Below are 14,867 nucleotides of genomic sequence, written 5' to 3' on the forward strand. Positions count from 1 at the left end.
TGTCTTCAGACATCTAGTCTGAAGACACCTACTTGAGGAAGAATAGTAATGTGCATTCAACCCCTTAATATTCATGTGGATTTGGGCTCATATTTTTTTCTAAGGAATCCGACTATTATGTAGTTACCCAGTGCAGGTGAGCGCAGCAGGCTCTGTGCTTGCAGTAAAGAGTTACCCCCTAGATTTATGGGGGAAGGCATTGCTCGGAGAATAAAATATTCATGAAATAAAGATGAGAGCCGCACAAATGGGAGATGACATGAAGAGTGAGGGATGAATCATCTGTCGCTGGGCTGGGAGCTCGGAATGCTTGTGCTGCCTGCCGTGCCTGCCCTCCCCCAGGCCCTGCCTCCATGGCAGACAGGAGCCGACGGAGGCCAGGCAGCCATGCAGACTAGCAGCCCGTGGGCCAGCCACTTTCTGCGCAAGATTTGTCCCAAGGGGCACTCCCTTTGGCTCCACGCCCTTCTCTGCCTCCACTCCTCTGATGCTTCTTCAACTCCACGGAGAGATTTTTCTCTCCTGTACCTCCCCCGTCTTCCTTTATGCCAACCTCACAGCATTGCCCTGAGGTTCAACGAAGGAAGGTATGGAAAGGGCCATAAACAGCACCTGCCCACGGGACATGCTGGGTGAATGGCAGCCCAGGCGCTACTCCCTCCCAAGGACCCTGTGCTGGGCAGTCCCGGGCGTGGGGAAGACAAGTCACATCTTATGGCACCTTGTCTGTGCCAGGAAAAGTACACGTCTTCTTACCTGTCCTGATTCTCTGGAGGAAGGCATCCTTCGCCTTGGAAAAGGAGGATATAGAAGTGGCTGGGACAGAACTGGAATACGAATGACGTGTCTGCCCCTGGGCTTTCCATGGGGTGTGTGCAGGTGCAGGGCTTCCTACCTACCATTTTCCGGAGGATTTGGGGGATGAAATGTGTAAGCTGGGCTTCTTCTGGAGCCAGGATCCTGGCTCCTAGCTAGGCGTTGACATCCTCTGAACCCCAGTTTCTCTCTGCCGCTGAAAACCGAGCCTGGCCCAATGGCTACATTGCCGAAATCAGACCTCTTAGCGTGAGGGTGAAGATAGTGACTGTACATTGCAGCCCTTGCTCCAGGGCCTTCCAGCAGGAAGGCAGTGAACGCTTATCATACCCCAGTGTGGACCTCACAACGGGTTCAGACACCACTCCCCTCTATAAAATCTCCCCTGCTCACCTCCATGGGCTGCCTGCCCTCCCTGTGTATACACACTCAAGCAGGCTGTGATTCCAAATTGCTGAGAATGGTTTACCTGCCTGTCCCTGCTTGGAGTCTGCTGGCACTTCTCCACCTCTGCATTCCCATCAATTAGCCCAGTGTCTGGAACACCGGAGCCTCTCGTTACGAGGTGATGGATCTAAGTGAAGTATTGAGTACCTTCTATATGCCAGGGGCCAAGATGGATGCTTTACCAAGAACATTAGCTCATCTGGTAGTAGGACCTCAAAAGTGTTTATCGAATGAATGAACCAGTCTGGGCTCCTATAAAGAAAACGTTATTAATGTTAAATTGTTGTGTAATCATTGCAGCTGGATCAGTGGCTTTCAATTCTGGCTGCACACCAGAGGTGATTAATCCTGGAGCTTTTTAGAAATACAGATGCTTGGGTTCCATTCCCCAAAGGGTAGTATTGGGTAGCTCTGGACAACTCTAATTTCTAAAAGCTCCACAGCGCCCTTCTGATATCCTGCCAAGGATGAAAACCACTGGTCTACACCATCCTTCCAAGGGGAAATTGGGAACGTACAGCGTGGCATAGTGGAAAAGAGCCCAGGTTTTGGAACTGGGTAGATGTGGACTCTGATCCTGACCCTCTAGTTACCATGCAGTTGTGTGAGCTGGAGCAGATCTCTTCACCCCTAGCCTCGGTCCACCCCTTGTATACCTGCTGCTACCACTTACGATGGAAGGTGTTCATTAGCTCTCTCCTCTTTTCGCCTTCCCCTACGAAATGTATGAGTGAGCCTACTGGAACTCTTTCTCATGATGCTCTGAAAACTGCCCAGCATCTCCTGAGACCACTTCACTAACTGTTGAACTTTGCTCTTACCCAACCACTAGTCTTAGACCTCTAGCCCAGCCCTTTGGGGCTGGGCAAGTCTTTGAAGCAATTCTTAAGAAGATCATACTGATGGTATTTCTTCCAGCCATTGGGTCTCATTTATAGCCCAGCTATATCCAGCTATCCACTCCCAGGTAGTGGGAGAACACTTCTACAACCATCCCAGTCAGGTGTGAAGTCCCTCATCCTATTTCTGTTCCATCCCAACTTAAAGTAAAAGCCGTTGGACACTAAACAAAGTCTGTTCTAACGAGTCCCATGTGTAACCGGCTGTTACATAGATGATAGTTTAGTTAATTACCGTTTTCCAGTACACTGAATTATTTCCACGTTGGTGAACAGCGGCTTAATTACAGAACTTTATCTCTCTGCAAGACAATGCCTGGGACAGGGTCCCCAGTCACCTCTGTTGGTGCATCTGTCATCATCATGTTTAATATGAGGGGAGAAACGTAGAATTCGGCCAGATTCATGGATAAATGCAGTCTGTGAATTTTATGTCATATTCAGGGATGTTTGACTAGGTCAGTTACCTACAGTAAATTAATGGAGACAGCAGCAAGTTTCCATGCGGTTGAACACCAAAAACTTGAGATAATGAGGATGTAAACTGATGTAGTTCACATAAAAAAGTCCATTATTTGAATTTGCATAACATAATAGAATGTCCCATTTTGTCTAAAATATAGATAATTATTCAAATCACTCCTGCCTCTTTCCTTGAGCAGGCGGATTATTTCTGCCTCCTCGTTCCTTGGCCAGGGGCCATGGGAAATGACTTCGTGTGTGCTAAATCTGTGGCCCCAGGTGACCCATGATTATGGTTCCGGGCTTTACCACACAACGTGGTTTTCTCCAGTTCTCTGCACTTCGGCTCTGACCCCTAGACAGCGGCGGAAGCAGGGCAGCTGACGGACGTCGTGGCCGACTCAGAGCCAGACTACATGTGTTTTCAGGGGGGCGAGGCATTTTCTTTAGTTCTCCTCATTTTGCTGTCTGGTTAAACAGTCAAATATGGGCAGCTCACGATGGCACCTTGTTCCTCCAGAGTTTGTGTTGGAGCTACCAGCAGTGATAGAATTTGAATAGACTGAGGTCCCGCTGGTACGGAAAGCGTGAATTACTTGACTGCCATTTGGGGTGGGAAGGTCTCCCTGGAAAGTCTGTTCAGTTGGTGCGGACATTTGCTCTGGCTCCTGACGTGGAGCGGTTACGGGCTCATGACTGACCTCAACTGGAAGCCGATACCCACCGCACAGCTTTATAGTCCTTCTTGGAGCTGCTTCACTTGTCCTTAACTTGAGCCACGAGAAAAATTATTTGGATTTAGGAGACTTTTCAAGCTCTTTCCTCCAAAAATACTGATTCTGGGGTAATTGAGCTGTCCCCACACCTACACTCTGGGCTGGCTTTTATTCTAGATGCTTTGGTATTACCAGATCAAGTCCTCACAGCTGTGATTATTATGCTGTATCGTTATGCTGTATCAGTGCCTGTAACCAACCACTTTGAGAATCCTACTCTCTGAACCTCTCCTCCCTCGTACTTCTCTCTGGTGAACGATTTCATCTCAGGGACCTCTTTTGCTCACATTTTTCTTCAGAGGATTTTGGGTGGTTGGTCTTCTCCCAAAGCTCTCCTTCTGTTTTGTGTCTGTGGCATTAGGTAGAGAGGGCTCCTTTCACCTGGTTCCCACTCTCAACTCTCTGCCTCCCTCTGGCCTGCTTGGGCAGGAAGTTCCCCTTTCTCTTTCTCTAGACCCCAGCAAAATGGGGAGCATCTCCTGAATACTTTTCTGAGAAAAGAGGTCATGCCCTTTCTTCTAACTGGTAGAGTGAACAGGGCTGGGACCAAGATGCTTGCCTTCCACTCTGAATTAGTCCACTCCTAAACTTGACTTCTTTCCATCCCCAAAAGGATCCTTAAAGCCCTGGAAAGAAAACCTAAAGGGGGAAAAGGTGAGATTGTGTAATAACCAGTTCTTCTCATTATCCCAAGTCCAGCGGCCATCGGTTTTCCTTCGACGGAAACTGAAGGCTCTGCCAACAGGGACACCCGGCTCATCCAACCTTCTACGAGCTTTGCTATCTGCAAAGAGAAGGGAGGGTTATATTATTAAACCCCAAAAGTGTCTGAAATTCTCTCTCAACTTCTCCAGCTTCCAGGATCTCTGATACTTGTCTTGTGTCCTTCCCATATTTTGAAATGAAAACAACCGATAGATACAGATATTTATTAACATAGCCGTGGCACTGACTTTGGCCAGTGCAGATGAAAGAGCCGTATCAGCAGTTTATCTGGGGCATATAGCAACCATGAGAAGTCTGGAGAAGCAGGATGGGTGGTGGGCAGGAGTCAGGCTTGTCCAATCTCTTGCTGGGGGGCAAGAGATAGGACAGTCGTGGAGCAGAAAGTTTGTTGAAGTTCTACTGCTGTATTGGAAGGACAATCAACTCTTTTCTGTCTCTTTTTATCTCTTTGTTCAGGATTCAAATTCAGTCCTATTGTCCTTACTTGCATCTTAGCCACAGGTGGGCAGGGCACCTGCAAACTGTTATCCAGGGAGAAAGAAGTAATTCCCCAAAGCTCACAAACCATGGTCTTCTTAGGAAGAGATAATTGATGCATTGTGGCCACAAAACAGCCAGAGACTAATATAGCAATTAAAAAAAGAACTATTAAAACTAGTTTCATAAGCAAAAATAAAAACAAAGCAGATGAAACACAGAAAAAAAGGCAAGGTTGCACAGAGCGGGATCAACATGCTGTAAGGTAATTAAGAGAACTTGCATTTGGCGTCTTGTATTTTTTACAAACTTAAAAGAGTCTGTGAAAGACAATGCATGCATCACATTTAGTCAGGCTAAGTAAAGGCCTGTTACTCTCCAGCCACTTTCTCCAGTGTCACCCACGACACTTGCCACCCATGACACTTGCCACCCAGAGGCATCCTCAACTTGGAGCTGGTTTCCCCGCATCGGCGAGCTGAGCTCTGCTGTGGGGGGTCTTCAGATCTCTGGAATGTCGGCTCTGCCCATGAGGCTCTGCCAGCGATTTCTGATGTTTCCTTCTGGGACACAGAGCCACGCCCCATAGTATCTTCCATCCTGGAATCGGTTGGCTTTCTTATTCTCAGCTTTGCTCTTGGCCCGGGATGAGTTCTTTACTGTCCTATGGGGGTTGTTAGTTTTCTTTTTCTGGGTAAGGTTCTGGGAAAGATGGCAGGTGACCCACAGAAGCCAACCTTTGTCTACAGTCATGAACTCGGCAGAGGTGTGGACAGAGCAGTGGCCCTGCCTTCTCCACGCCAGGGGGCACTGGGAACAAGGAGTAAACTGCAGAGGCAACTTCCTTGCTCGAGGAGGGCTGGGTTGAGACTTCATGGGGGTTAACCACCCATGAGAGAGGGGTGTTCATGCCCAGCTACTCAGGGTGGCCTCTTCCTGGGAAAAATCCTCTCCCACTAGCCTCCTAGGAGCTCAGAGCCTCCACTGGAATGGCCCTTAGATTTGTATGGCTCCTTCTTTTTTCTTTTGAAAGTGCATTCAGGGCTTCTACATCGTGTGGTATTTCTAACCACCTTACAAGACAGGTTCCTACTGTATGGATGTCACCATTAGACAGCTTGTGCGTGGTGTTCTGTCTCAGAGCAGAGCTTTGACATGGCATTTCTCGAGGAGTTTGACCTCAGGGAAGCATGGCAGTAGGCATGACCTTGCCTGGCACACTGGCACTCATGCTGCCTGAAAATGGGAGTGAAACTTTGAGCGCCTCATTGAGGAGCTGGCATGGCTCCTCCGTGGACACCTGGTCTCCCGCCCCACCTCCTTGGGGGGAATTGAGCAAATTGAGTACATCCTCTGTCTTCTAGGAGCTTCCAAGCAGTTTGGCCTCCTTGATTTATTTTGATATTGTAGAAAAAACACCAAGTTATTTGAAAGGAATGATTTTTGTTCTGTTTTCTTCTCTTTCTCAAGCATACAGACAAAACCATTTCCTTGCCACCATTCACCATCTGGAGAAAGAGTCAAGTGTAAGGGTCACCCATCTTGGCGGTCTCAACCCTCTTGATATCAGGAAAGTCACCTGAGCCCTGAGAAATCCCTTTCTTCACCATCCCCAGCATCTTCCTCATCCAGGAACCAGCCCCATAAGCCTTGGATACAGGGGAATGCCTGCTTGCTGACATCTCTGGGCATTTTGCACGGGGAGAACGGGACTTTCGGGGTCAGCCAGGACTTCACTTCCTACATCAGCCTTCCCAGGCTGCCCCTGCCCATCACAAGGGCTGTGATTCCAGGGAGGCCACTGACCTTCCTGAACCCAAGCCTCCTCTTGTGGACGATACGGATGATCACACAAGGCTGTCTGAGCGCCGTGAACTCTATGGCAAATACATGGGCGCCCACCAGGGGCTCGAGGACCAGTTCCTTTTATTCCCGTGGGAACTCCTTTATTTTTCCTTTTGTCTCTGCCAGTTCCTCAAGGCATCTTCTCGCAAAGGTTGCCTCTGGGTGTGACAGGAGTTCTAAGCAGAGTGAGGAGGGGACGCGCGTGTCGCCAAGGCCTGCTTGCTGGGTCTCTGCTACCTAGGGGCAGCGTCCTAGGTTACTGGTTCCCCAGATAACAGAGGGTCGGCCATCCAGGTGAGGGGGTGCGGTGGGAGGACTGGGGAGATGCTCACCCAGTGTCCAGCAGGCTGAACAGGCCTGGGGTCTCCAGGCCTGCCAGAGTTTGTGGAAAGCCAGCCGTGGCTCATCTTAGGGCTCGGCCTGACCCTCCTGTGTTTTCCCTCCAGGACAAAGAAGTGAATTTGGAGCAGGTTCACCGGCGCATGAACAGCCTAATGGACGAAGACATTGCCCACAAGCAGATTTCCCCAGCGTCCATTGAGCTTTCGGCCCTGGAGATGGGGGGCCTGGCTCCGAGCCAGGCCTTGGAGCCCACGCGAGAGTACCAGAACACGCAGCTCTCGGTCAGCACTTTTCTGCCCGAGCAAAGTGGCCACGGCACCAGCCGGACACTGTCATCGGGGCCGGGCAGCAACCTGCCGCTGCCCCTGAGCAGCTCTGCCACCATGCCCTCCATGCAGTGCAAACACAGGTCGCCCAACGGGGGGCTGTTCCGCCAGAGCCCGGTCAAGACCCCCATCCCCATGTCCTTCCAGCCTGTGCCGGGAGGCGTCCTTCCAGAGGCCTTGGACACCTCCCACGGCACCTCCATCTGACCGCGCCGCCTGCCCTGCCGCCCGTCCATCCACCCACCCGACCAGCAGAGCTTTTTAATACAAGAAAACAACCACACAAACCACACACACACGTGCACACACACACACACACACACCACACAGAGACTCTTTCATTTTTCTTGTACATACGTGTAAATAATGACAGAATGGAGTGGGGTAAAAGTGTATTTTGAATATTCCCAATTTTCGAAGTCAGTAAAAAAAAAAAAACCATAAAAACTGTATGAATGACTTTGTAAATTTTGTTCTATATGAATAAAAAGGCAAATTACTTGTGATCATTCTGAAGTGCCAAAGAAGCCCCCTGTTCCTGGGCCTTTCTGAAGGCAGGAGGGGTGATCAGATAAGGAGCCCCTTCCTGCCAGGGGAGAGGGGAAGATGAGCAGCTATTCCCTTTAGAGGAGCCCCAAATGCTGCTTGTTGCCATGTCCCATGGTTTCCTGCCACGTTCCTCTGCTCCTGGCCCTTTGTTCCTCTTTAATCCTTTTGGGTAGACCAACAGGGAGCCAGCATTGGCGTGACCCCAGGCCACTCTGCTATAGGGTGATCAGCTGTTCCTGTCAGCCTGGGACTTAGGAGGCTCCTGGGACATGGGGCAGTCCTCTTGGTCACCCACCGCATGACACCGTGTGCTGTGGGCCCAAGAGAAGCACCCCCAGTGAGGCGACCGTCTCTGGGAGCTTCGATGCTGACATGCTCTAGGGTCATACTATTGGCCTTGTTTTTTACTTTCTTTCCCCAGTTAGAAGAATCCACAAGTGATAGAATATGGGAAAAGGCAGATAGGCCCCATCATTGGCTCTGGAGGCTTGGCAGAGTTGGGCTTGTCCTTGTCCGTGGGAGTGGAGAAATGCTAGGTGAGGTGTGTGGGCCAGGCGAGGTGGTGAGACGTGAGGCTAGGGGGAGGGAGAATATCCCTTTGGGTTTGTGACCTGTGGTTTCAGGTCAAAGGATTCTGTTGGAGAAGTGGAGGGACGTACCCCAGGTGAGCAGACCAGTGCTCTAGGTGATGGCTAGTGCTGGGAATAGATCAAAGGGACCATGTTCATTCAGAGTGGAAGGAGCCTTGGCTCCTAGAGAAGGAGCAGCATAACTTGGTGTGATGCGAAGACAAGTAACTCATCCCCCAGGGAAGCAGCCCCAAAAGTGAAAGGGTGTCTCCAGGTCTAAAACCCTGCAGGCAGTCTGCCAAGGGGCCAGAACCCAGTCCTCACTTACTGCTTTGCCCCCTTTTCCAGACCAGAAGCCCTCACACTGAGAGCCAGCCCATAGCAGGGGCCCCTCCGTCTAGGAGCATCGTATGGTCTCTGAGCTTCCCAGGACTATCCCTGAACTGGCCAACCTGCTGGGAAGCTCTGTTCCTTAAGGCTAGGATAACCAGACTGCCACGCCTCCCTCCCTTGTCTTTCCTAGGGGCAATTAAAACCATAGAACCAGACAAGGAACCGCTAGGAGCAGAGCAGTTCGAGTAATCTTCAGCTCTTCTCCTAAAGACAAAGGTGATTCTGCTGCCCTAACCTGCCAGGATAGTGAACACAGCCCACATCGGGCACCCAGAAGGCTGGACTCCTGACCCCACACCCATCTCCCTGGGCTAGGCAGTAATCAGGGAGCTGAGAGTCCGTCTGTGGTCATTGAGAAATACAAAGACTATTGACTGAATCTCCTTTGGCCTTGTAGAGTTAGTCCAGAGGTGTATTTAGGAGGGTGATAACTAGCCCCGGATTGATTTCTCTCCTGAAGTCCTGACTGACATGATTGAGCAGAAAGGAACGGCTGCATCACATAGTCAGCTAAAAGCACCCCGGGGAGAAGAGTGTTTATAATTATGTTATTTATCTCTGGAAGCTGAGAATGGCCTGATTATTAATGCTACCGAGGCGATCCATTGACATTTCTCCAATCAGCGTGGAGAGCCAGGAGCCGGGCGCATGCGCACAGCGAAGCCTGGGTGGGCCGCGTTTCCCTGAGGGAGGGCAGGCTTCATTTTCTTTCCATCAGCACTTTGGGGGCCCTGCCCTGGATGGTCAGTTTTTCATATATATTTCTCTATTTTTTTAATCAGATTCTGGTCTCACTGCCTTATCTCACTTCCAAGCCTGTTTTGTGCTGAGATGATCTGTCTTCTGGGGTACACCATGGATGTCTTCTTGGACAGCTTTGCTTAGAATGGGTGTCGGAGAGGAGAGAGACAGCAGGTGTGTGCGTGTGCGTGTGCGTGCGTGTGTGTGTGCGTGTGTGTGTGTGTGCTTGTGAGAAAGAGAGCACGCACATCTTTGAGGAAAAGGTATTCTGCTTATATTTAAAAAAAAAAAATCCCTTAACACCTCACGGTGTTATTCTTCACCATGTTTATGTTATTTTTTAAATTTCCTACCCTTGGCATGAGGGGAAATGGTTGATATTCAAGTAAGTTCTCCAGAAAAAAAAAAAAATTCCCAACTCGGATTTCTGTGTCAGCTCAGAATGTATCTTTTTTTCATGCTTTGCTCTTTGGATTTATAACTCTGTTTAGACTATTCCATACATTTTAGGTATATTTTGTGCCTTCAGACACTGCAAATAATAATCAGCATTTGGATTAAAGTTGTTTAATAATAAAACTTGACTTTGCTCCCTACCCTCTTCTTCTCTGGGGTGAGGAAATGCTATCTGCTTATTCCTGGGCATGCTGCGGTCATGGGCTGGGTTCTGTACCATTGGCATGGGTGGTTATGAGGGAAACTCCTCTGACCAAGTGGGTGTGAGACACGCCTGGGGATGGAGGCACAACCTCCTTACCTAGTGTATGCCCAGAATCCACCATATCAACCAGGGATCAATGTGAGGGACAGAAATTGAGAAACAATTCTAATTTTTGGTTACCCTAACAATTTCCTGTATAATGCGAGTTACTAGAAAATTCATAGGAGAAAATCTGGCCATACTGCATGGAGAAGTGTTCCCATGGCCTCGTGGAGTGAACAACCTCTTAAGTGTCAGTTGGCTTTGTTTCCTCTCTCATCCCTACGCTCACTTTGACCGCAGATGAGTTGTTTCTCTATCCTTAGGTCTTAGGGCTAAGGGGCTGTCATTCTTTGGGGAGCCACAGCCTGCCTTTTCAGTGTCAGGCCCTCAGAGGCTCTGTGGGTACCATTCTCCAGTGAATATCCATCTGCCTGGAATCACCAGCCTGGGCCCTGGACCCCAAGATTCATATGCTCCCCAGCTCCACCTTGTACATCACAAGGTTCCCGTCTGACTTCTAGGCCTTCCAGGGAGAAACGGCTCTACTGTCAGCCTTGGGCCGAAGGGAGTCGACCTGAGGAGTTTGGTTCTCAGCATCAAGATCTCAGCTTCTGGGAACTGAGAGGAGAGTGTCTGGGCTCTTGTTCTTGTGGTCCCACACCAATGAGTGGTGTCTCCAATGCTGAGTACAAACTCCAAAGGCTGGGGGGTGGGGAGGCAGAGACCCAGCAGGTGCTCCCATATTATCTAAACAGACAGACCTGTCTGGACAGAGCTCCCAAAGCCTACATTTTCTTAAGGAACTGCCCAGTTCCTAAATTTAAATCCTCCCAAATCCTGCCAAGGTAGAACTAATTCCATACTGAATTTGGTCTTCTCAAGCACTGAAAGAAGAACAAAGACACAAAGGAAGACAAGATCACTGGGCCTGAAGACCATGATGGCATGGAAGGGGTAGTTGGTTCCTTTGGCTTATGTGTTCTCCTTTAATAATCATAGAGATGGACAAGGTCTGGTGGATAACATTTGGCCTATGTTTCTGAGACAAAGGGGTTATTTACTCATGGGCCTCTGTCTGCCTGCATTTTCAGTTCCCTTTCTTGAGGAACTCACCTTCCACTCCTGTAGTTATGTGCTCATAAATTAGCATCCGTGTCCAGCAAAAGCCTTGTTTTGTGCTTCTGGCTTCGGCAATACAAGGTAGATAAAAGCTCCAAGAATTCTTAACTGACCTTTCCTTGCTACAGACACAATAAAAGAGAGAGCATTTCTGTTCCTGATGTAACATTCCTTATATCTAAAACATTATTTTATTTCACCCCATTGGTTGCTTTTACTAAATGAAATCATGTTTGATTCTTATTATGCTCACCCTTCATACCAGGAAACTCCGAATAGGTAACAATTTTCTATGCTAACAACTTTAATTATTGTCTTTTCCCCCCTCTCCATGGTATGTAGCCGGAGAGGTTAGTTATAAGAAAAGTGCACAAACTGCGAATAAATCAGGTGAGCTAACAGTAACCTCCTTCAAAGGAGGAGGGGACAGTTGTCAGTGATATCAGTCAGACCCTCCCTCCAGCTTTCATTCTTTCACCTCCCAACTTGACCTTGGGTGCTGAGCCCCAGGGAGAGGAGAGGTTCTCTCCACAGCAGGAAAAACTCCTGCTATGGAAATCTGCAATGTCCAATGGCCAGGATCTGGGAGAGGGGGCACCAGGGTGAGCGAACAAAGGTGTCTCAAGGAGGGTTCAGTTGCTGGCAATTCAAGCATACAGTTGCCAGGGAAACCAAGTCTCCAAACTGAGAGGAAAACAAACTATTCACCAACACCAAGACTTCTCAACTCACAAAAGAAATATACCTGAGCACATGTACACCTGCACACTGCTCACACACAGACACGGGGGTCCATCCATGCACACTCATCAGTTCAGTCGCATGCATACAAAGTTCTGAAAAGCATGCAGCCATGCACTCGGGCAAGGCAAACAGAGAAAGTCCTGCTCGCCAGAAGTGCAAAAAGGAATCTAGGGGAGGAAAGAGGCTGCTTCAGGGCTGCCCTGCCCAGTGCGTAATGTCAAGGCAACAATCAGCCAAGTGACGCGGTGCCATCAGCTGCTGTGGAGGGACACGTGTCTCCCACGAGGTGGCCTCTCTCTGGCCAGGTGTGTGCACCATGAACCATCCTCTGCCACCAAACACTTGCTCTGAAATCCTCCTGATTTTCCACCCAAGTCCCCAAATATGCAAAGAAGTCTCAAAGATTCTCCAGGGCATCATAATGGCTTCCTAAATAACACCCATTATCATATTCACATCAGCAGCTGTTTATTGATCAAGTATAGTGGTGCGGGGATTGTATTATACCCTTTGCATACAAATGCTGTCTCATCGTCAGACCAGCCCTGCAAGGTAGACAGTACGATCCAAAATTTATAGGAAGGGAAAATGAGACTCACAAAGGCATGGTCCCAAAGCTGGTAAGTGATAGTGCTGGGATTCACACTTCCTCGTCTGTCTGCCTCGGTAGCGCATGTTCCTGTCAGAGCAGCTGGTTCTCCCTGGGCAGGGAGCGCCGACGGCCCCAGCCACCCAACACGTGCTGGCCTTCTCTGCCCCACGGTGCGTGGCACCAGTACCACCACTTCCCTCGGCCTCTGCATCTGCTGCCTCCTCTCTGGCGGCCTCAGGGCGTGAGGGTGAGTATCTGCTTTTGCACCCCTGCAGCGGCTGTGGCTAGCCTAGGCTGACAGGGTCATTCTTAACCACAGCACCTAGGCCAGGTAACTGCCCCACTGACACTGCCCTCAGCCAGGCTGGACATCAAGGTCTGCGAGGTTCGCTCAAGATGGCAAGATGGGCTGCTTCTCCGGGGGTCTCTCCTCCCCTTGTCTCCCCAAAGCCTCTCTTCCTGCAGACGGTGAACTGTGTATCAGGCCAAGGGAAGCTCTGGGCCTGAAGAGTGCTCTAAGAACTTCAGGATTCTCCCTCAGAGCAAGAATGCCTCCCCTGAAGTCCCTGGGTAGATCTGGGAGGTGTCTGAGAACCTTCTAAAATTGCTTGCCAAGTGGGGCCTGGGTGGCTCAGTTGGTTAAGCGTCGGACTTTTGTTTTCTGCTCAGGTCATGATCTCAGGGTCATGAGACTGAGACCCGATTAGGGCTCCGGGCTCAGCGGGGAATCTGCTTGAGATTCTTTCCCCCTCTCACTCTGTCCCTCCCCCTGCTCGCGGGCACACGCTCGCTCTCTCTCTCTCTCCCCCCCCCACCAAATAAATAAATAAAATCTTTAAAATTGCTTGCCATATTGCTGAGTATATGTATGTATTTTTTCCAGAAACAGGGAAATCTTCCAATATATTCCCAATATATTCCCATATAGGAATATATAGGAAGACAATCCCCTATCTTCTAGTATATTCTTAAAATTCTCTTGTAAGAGCTCTAAGCCAGTGCCCTGAAGAGCTGGGAGTCAGGCTCCTGTGTCCCATTCTGTCAAGTCAGTGCCAGTGTTTAGGTGTAATCATGCTTATCTGGGAAGGGGGCGGTGGGCATAACAGAACAGTAGCCAGAGTAGGGAGTGTGGGCAATGCATTGCAGGTGAGGACCCCCCGGGGTTTTACCCAGAGGCAGGGAAGTCCCACTGGCAGGGCACAAGGGGAACTGCAAGATGCAAGGAAAACGGGCTGATGCTGATGCCCTAATGCACAGGAAGGTGGTCCCGACAAGGCCAAGGTTATTGAAACTGGCCAAGTCTGTGCTGGAATCCTACTTCTGGCATGTATTGACCAGGATACCTTGAGCACATTGTTTTTTTACTTTTTTGAATTTCACTGCTTCGATCATAGATTGATGACAGTAATCTCTATCTCTGTCTTTTTTGAGAATCTTATAACTAGTAATGATAATGAAAGCCAGAAGGGATCGAGTGTTTACCATATGCCAGAGCTTTCCCTGTAATATTTCATTTGTTCCTACCATTATTGTCCATGGCAGCTAATGAGGATGATGACGAGACTCAGAGCAGCGTAATGACATGCTCACGTAGTGGAGAAGGGATAGGATGTCGAGGAAGTCTGCACAGAGCCCGAGCTTCTCCTCGTGACCCAGTATTAGCACCTTACATTGTAAGCATCGGTGTGGTGCTTACAGTCTATCTGCACCTGCTTTGTTCTCCTGGGTCTGGCTCCTGGGGTGGCGGGCTCGGGAAGAAGGGATTGGTGTCTTCTAGACCCCAAGCTAGACAAAGGCTGAGTGTCAATAAAATAAGTGAAACTTGGTTTACATTTTGGTTCTAGATTTTCTAGCTGTGTGATCTTGGATTGAAATGATGAGCAAGTGCTATCTGTGATCCATAGAGTGAAGTTTTCCCAATTGATAAGCTCCCCGTTTCTGACATCTGAGCCTCTTGTGAAACCTGCACAGATCCCAAAGGCCAGCGCTGGCTGGCCATACTTACTTACCTTCGCTTCGTGGAGGTCAAATTACTTTCTTCTGCATTAAGTAGAGCCAGATGAGTGGTCTTATGCTCATACAATAGGGGCAAACTGGGCATCAGATAGATCTGGTTTAAAATCTGTGTTTTTTTAAGACTCTATTTTATCTATTAGAGTGAGAGTGAGAGTGAGTGAGCATGAGCAGTGGGGGAGACAGAGGAAGAAGCAGACTCCCTGCTCAGCAGGGAGCCCAAAGCAGGGCTCGATCCCAGAACCCCGAGGTCATGACCTGAGCCGAAGGCAGACGCTTAATTGACTGAGCCACCCAGGCGCCCCTAAAATCTGATTTTTGTCACTCA

General features: G+C 49.3%; 1 protein-coding gene across 3 annotated transcripts in view; it reads left to right on the forward strand.

Annotated features, from left to right (window-relative positions):
• The window catches only part of GRID1 (glutamate ionotropic receptor delta type subunit 1), a 735,632-nt gene extending 725,694 nt beyond the window's left edge, over positions 1-9,938 (forward strand). For 2 of the 3 annotated variants that reach the window (XM_025880732.2, XM_073878720.1), the window contains one exon: positions 6,895-9,938. In XM_025880732.2, the coding sequence (XP_025736517.1) occupies positions 6,895-7,323 (429 nt within the window). In that variant the 3' untranslated portion in view covers positions 7,324-9,938. The remainder of the gene's footprint in view (positions 1-6,894) is intronic. The other variant, XM_073878721.1, reaches the window with a different exon arrangement.
• The last annotated feature ends 4,929 nt before the right edge of the window (positions 9,939-14,867 follow it).

Source organism: Callorhinus ursinus, unplaced genomic scaffold, assembly GCF_003265705.2.
Source record: "Callorhinus ursinus isolate GAN/ISIS: 27379988/994484 unplaced genomic scaffold, GSC_fseal_2.0 scaffold31, whole genome shotgun sequence".
NCBI classification, from domain to species: Eukaryota; Metazoa; Chordata; class Mammalia; order Carnivora; family Otariidae; genus Callorhinus; species Callorhinus ursinus.